The 5,877-nt window shown below is 39.8% G+C and overlaps 1 protein-coding gene across 1 annotated transcript; it reads right to left on the bottom strand.

The window, feature by feature from the left end:
• Positions 1–2,033: 2,033 nt before the first annotated feature.
• Positions 2,034–4,810, bottom strand: LOC147602857 (uncharacterized). Its single transcript, XM_086797209.1, has 11 exons — positions 4,775–4,810; positions 4,311–4,372; positions 4,141–4,209; positions 3,985–4,050; positions 3,139–3,236; positions 2,899–3,034; positions 2,742–2,813; positions 2,510–2,662; positions 2,340–2,408; positions 2,184–2,249; positions 2,034–2,091 (listed from the first exon to the last, which is right to left on the bottom strand). The coding sequence occupies exons 1-11, from the start codon at positions 4,808–4,810 to the stop codon at positions 2,034–2,036; spliced, it is 885 nt and encodes a 294-aa protein (XP_086653335.1).
• Between the last annotated feature and the right edge of the window lie 1,067 nt (positions 4,811–5,877).

Genomic DNA, 5,877 nt, shown 5'->3' with positions numbered 1-5,877 from the left:
GACTCCAACGTGGCTATGAACATGTTATGCACATGGCTATTAGCACGGATCTAGCCATTTTCTCCTAGCTGGATGCATATAATCCTATAAGAGAATTTAAAATTCAAAAATTCCTTTGTTGCAACATCATGGTTACGGATGGGGCTATAATGCACTAATGTCAAGAATGAGGAAAACTAATGTCAACAATCACCAATCGGTGTAATGCACGAATTAAAGGCTGTGTTTACTAGCCCAAAGAAGAAGGATACTAACTATCAATTAAAGGCTGTGTTTACTAGCCCAAAGAAGAAGGATACTAACTATCAATTTAATGGTCTTAAATCAGATGATTGGCACAAGATGATGGAGGTATATAGATAATTATATATGTTGCTCAACATGTTCATGTTGATGTTAGAGACGATTAATTCTTTTCCATAAATTGATTTTCATAACTTGAATACAATTCATACTTCCAATATCAATCGGTAGGTGTGGAGACAAGGGATTTCAAAATGCCATCTACAAATTAGGTGGAGTGACAAGGTGAGATGTAACTAGAGGGGGAAATCAGGGTAAGGTGGACCACTTACACAACTTTTTTGCATTTTAAAAAGCACCTTTGAAGTGGTCCACCTTAACTTGATTTAAGAGTTATTAGAGTGTTTGTAGAGCTTTGAAGGTATAAGAGATCTTAAAATCACATTACCTCATGCGTGGATTTGTAATCTAGGTACCTTAAATCACAAAATAAAAACTATTATCAAGGACATAGCTTTTGGTTCCACCTTACCTTGCTTTCACCCTAGAGCTATAGATTGACACTCTAATAACGTATAACTTTATAATTTTTTATTTCTTTTTTTTTTAATTTATCTCTTATTAAAAAGATGAATAGAATCAAATAAGACTTATAATCCATTGAGAAGCCTTGAATTAAGGTAATTTAGGCAATGTGTAAAATTAAAGAAAATGTGAGTGCTACATGGGCTTTATATAGCCTTTTGATCCTGTAACGTACTCATATGTACGTATTTTTGGGTCCATTTGATTCGTCAATTTTTAGCATCTATATTTAATGTTGAAAAGTAGGAAATACATAGAGGACATGAGTCCGTGTACATATGGGATGCATGGTTTACGAATAAACTTTGCCCTAAATGCCCTGGCAATTGTACAGAGTGGGTGGTGTATATATATATATATATAATTCACTTGTGTCTGTCTGTAAAAGCCTCGGTATCAATGTCGATAAATGTCTGCAAGTGTCGGTAAAAGCGTTTGTGAATGTCTACGTCCGTCAGTATTTGTGTGGGTATAAGAGTCAGTAAAAGCGTGGAAATACTTTGTTTTTGGGATGGAGGTACGTACATTGATTTCAACAGGCATATCGTCATTCATCGTACAGACGATTTTGACATGGATACCGAGTTTTATAAAGACTTATATTTCGATGTTTTGTTAGCAACGTTTTTTTCAACACGAGCATAGATGCTCATGGGTTTTAAAGTGCCATTGTTTCATGTCGAAAAAATGTTGGTATTTTATTGTCCTATAGTACTGGATAAGGAAAGCTAGAGGAAGAAGCATGAGTGAGGAAGGAAAAGAGAGAGAGAGAGTGCGTGTGTGTCTCTGTGTGGAGCTTGGAGCAGAGAGAGGAAGTTTTGACTAGCTCTTCTACTACAACAAAACAAAGATGAACAAAAGGCGGGCGAGTTAGGCGTATGCGTGGACTAGACCAAGTGCCCAATTTATATATTTTTAATGGTGGTACAAGTGCTGATACGAGTGTTGGTTACTAGAGAAATTATGAGCGATCATGAAAATGCTGGTGGATCGATTGTACATATTGTTGGTACACTATCATTCCCTTAAAGTGATTTCCACATAGATTGTCCATCCAAGTTTCACGTTTGTGAGAGACATTTGGAGTGATGCTTAGTCTCTCCTTTTCTTTTATCAAAACAAAGCCTGTGGGGGTGGTCAGAAGGGTTTGACAATTTCTTGGACAACATGCGTTCAGCTTGAGGCAAGACAATTCATGTCATTGCTTAGCAAGGTTTGTTGATAGGTGGGCCACCGCACAGATCCGAATTCCCAGGATAAAAACTGCAGCCAAAGTCATAGTTGTAAGTAGGATATAAATAATATGTGTGTGTGTGTGTGAGAGAGAGAGAGAGAGAGGCTCAGAGATTTGTAACCTGTCGAGGTTGTAGCGGCTGAAGGTTGTGGGCAAAAAACCGCTGAAGTCATTGCCGGAGACGTTGCTGGTCAGGCATAACGAGTACATATGTAACACATGGCTTAATCAAAGAAACATGCACACCTTGGAGAAAGTAGGATAACAAGGAGCTTACAAATTGACAAGGTCGATTATGCCTATGGTTGCAGCAATGGTTCCGTTAAGGCGGTTGTTGTGGAGGCGCCTGTGCAATGCGAAACCCCCATGCAGAGTCACATCGACGAGTGAAAACATACAGAGGCTCATGAGTGGGAGCATAGAAATGTAACCAGGAGGAGGTCTTACAGGAACTTGAGGTTGTGGGGTTGTTCAAAGTGGTCGAACTCCTGTGGAATGGGTCCCGTGAACTGGTTGTCGTAGAGATCTAAGGATCTCAGCGAGTGCAAGTTGCCAAGCTCAGAAGGGAGAGGCCCGCTCAGCTTGTTTTTGTACAGGTGACTGCAGTGCAGTCCTCGATGTCAACGAATTGGAGCAGAATGAGCATCATCCAGTAAATGAAGAATTAAAATCTACATACAGATCTTGCAATGCGTCCAGGGTCCCTAACTCCGGTGCCAACGTGCCCGAGATCCCCTCGTCGCCCAGATCTCTGCAAGTTAACAGAACAAATTATCTCAAATCAGACGACTCTCTACCTCCGAATTGCAACCACAGGGCGCGGGTGTCAAACGCACAGCCTAATCACGCGATTGTTGTCGTCGCAGGTCACGTGGAACCACGTGCACGGATCCACTAGGGTCGGGTCCCAGCTCGCCAGAACGTTGTCGGGATCATCTGTGATGCGAGCCTTGAACGCCGTCAGCGCGTCCACTGCACCATGCAAAATAACTACATTACATAACGGCAACGGCAATAGCTTATTATATGACAGCTTGCAGGTTTAGATGACTAGCCCTACTATCACTGGAACTCGCCGAAGGGAGAACACTCGCAGACGAGAGCAGCAAATATAAAAGGACGGCGCAGGCGCATTTGGAAGTGGACGATTCTGCATTCGTAGCCATCTTCAGTTCTGTAGTGAAGACGAAGAGAGTTATCCCCTTTGTTTTATATGTGCTGCGGCGCGGAGTCGGCGGACGACTCGGAGTCGATTATTACAGTTTTTGATGGGTCTTTGAGTTTTTTATTTTTTGTTTTTATGCTTTTGCAATAAAAGGAACAAATAGATAAATTTATAGATAGCTTAGTAAGTATATGGTATTATGTAATTAATGAACCCAGCGTGGAGATAATTTATTAATTGTGAGATTAAGACTTTGTCAAGACCTCACTTAGAACTTGATTGTGAGGTGTGGATGGAAGAGAACAATCATGTACATATTATGTACCATTGTCACATAGAAACTGGTATCCCTACATGTGGAAAGCACATGCCACCATGGACAACACCCACAAAAAGTAGCAATCAAAATTACAATGGCTACAAAGCACATAGATTTAGTCTATTTTCTGGGTAGTTAGTTTGCTACATATGAGAAGGTTACCAAAAAACTTGTCCAACTTGAGTTTTTTTTGTGTAATTAACATAGCCTTTTTTGGGCAAGACTTCTGGTCCAACTTGAGCTTTTTTCATGTAATTACTATGGCCTACTTTAGGCGAAACAAGTAGCAATGAATAGGCCGAAGTTGTTATCACCATCCCATGTATACAAAATACTATTTGCAGCCAAAGTCATAGTTGTAAGTAGGATATAAATAATGTGTGTGTGTGTGAGAGAGAGAGAGAGAGAGAGAGAGAGAGAGCCTCAGAGATTTGTAACCTGTCGAGGTTATGGCGGCTGAAGGTTGTGGGCAAAAAACCGCTGAAGTCATTGCCGGAGACGTTGCTGGTCAGGCATAACGAGCACGTATGTAACACATGGCTTAATCAAAGAAACATGCACACCTTGGAGAAACTAGGATAACAAGGAGCTTACAAATTGACAAGGTCGATTATGCCTATGGTTGCAGTAATGGTTCCGTTAAGGCGGTTGCTGTGGAGGCACCTGTGCAATGCGAAACCCCGATACAGAGTCACATCGACGAGTAAAAACATACAGAGGCTCATGAGTGGGAGCATAGAAATGTAACCAGGAGGAGGTCTTACAAGAACTTGAGGTTCTGGGGTTGTTCAAAGTGGTCGAACTGCTGTGGAATGGGTCCCGTGAACTGGTTGTCATAGAGATCTAAGGATCTCAGCGAGTGCAAGTTGCCAAGCTCAGAAGGGGAGAGGCCCGCTCAGCTTGTTTTTGTACAGGTGACTGCAGTGCAGTCCTCGATGTCAAGGAATTGGAGCAGAATAAAGAATTAAAATCTACAAGCCACTCCCATGTTTCTGGTTCAATATGACATGTGCGAGCGACCAAGTAGTATTATTTTCTATAATTATGAACATGTAACACATAAAATTAAATGTACAAAAAACATGACACATTTTTAAGAATGCATATGAAATCTCATCTATTTGAATACAAGTTATATAACGACTTTTGAATATGGCAATCCAAGATACCTTTCCTTTGAACCCGTATTTTATGGTGTCATACTTCTCAATTGTGAACGGTGTGTCACCTTTTGTAGTGGGTATAAGTTCTTATCGTCCTCCATGTCTTAATCACCTTCGTTCAGTCTTTCATTGAGTACTTAGTCGGCATGCCTCTTCCTTCCTTCATGCATATCCTTGTGTGTGACCTCATGTTGTTCAATAATCCTATGATGCGGTCTGCATAAGATGAGAAAAACAATATGTTCATACTGCAAATAAAGGATATACAAGGTCAAAATGTTGTTTCAAGATCGAGTGTAATAAAAAATAGGCAAAATAAGATAATCTTTGTAATCCTCATAAGAATATGAAGATTATCCTTAAAAGTAATCCTCCTCCTCCTTATCATCTTCTATATCCTCCCCATCACCACAACCTTTACCTTGACCACTTTCATTCTCCTCCAACATTACATAATGAAAAAGTATACATGCTTACTGCTAAAACATGCTCATATAAATCTTCAAAGAAATCAATTACATGCAGGATGAACTAATCAATGCATAGTTATGCTGCTAGGCTACTCTTTAGATATCATCGTCTCCCTCACCACTCTCTTATTTAAGCCATTTTCATGTTTTGTCTTGTATATGACATCTCCAATAACTATTCTCTAATTCTCTTGGAGTGAGACCAACTATCGTTTCCTGTTATTAATTACAAACATGTAGCACATGACATTGTATGCATAGAAAACATGACACATATGTAGTACATCTAGCAAATGAGATGGCCGTATGTGATGTTATACATTTATTAGCTGTTATAGATATTTCTTCTTGAACTCTTCATAAAAATCTTAAAGGGCATTATGAGGCAAAGAGAAAGCTAGAAGTAAGCATGGCAGAGGGTTGGTTGCTGTAATAGTCATTCCTGTATATCTCTTAATATTTGAAATGAATAGATCCATCCATGCCAAGATCCAACAATAAGGATGAATGGATGCTGTCACATGTGCAACGCATTCGAAAGATGGGTGAGTCCATGTACAAAAAGGTCATTGCATTTTTTCTCCTTAGCAATCTGGCGTTGGATAAGTAGATTGACATACATAAGGATGTAAGAAACAGATTGATAGAGCCTTGAGATTAACATAGACACATGGCATACCCATCTAGCCTAGTGTTTC

This window comes from Cibotium barometz, chromosome 65, assembly GCF_041138505.1.
Source record: "Cibotium barometz isolate CiBa-2024 chromosome 65, ASM4113850v1, whole genome shotgun sequence".
Taxonomy (NCBI): domain Eukaryota; kingdom Viridiplantae; phylum Streptophyta; class Polypodiopsida; order Cyatheales; family Cibotiaceae; genus Cibotium; species Cibotium barometz.
Note: the sequence above shows the minus strand (reverse complement) of the source record. Positions and strands in the feature narration are given on the sequence as shown.

Bases quoted from the DNA above. Each gene is read 5' to 3' on its own strand.
- LOC147602857 (XM_086797209.1), bottom strand. From the start codon at position 4,810: ATGGAGGACGATAAGAACTTATACCCACTACAAAAG. The intron at 4,373-4,774 runs GTGACACACCGT...TATGACAACCAG, and splicing joins ACTTATACCCACTACAAAAG to TTCACGGGACCCATTCCACA. The intron at 2,663-2,741 runs GTATGTAGATTT...ACTGCACTGCAG, and splicing joins CTGGACGCATTGCAAGATCT to TCACCTGTACAAAAACAAGC.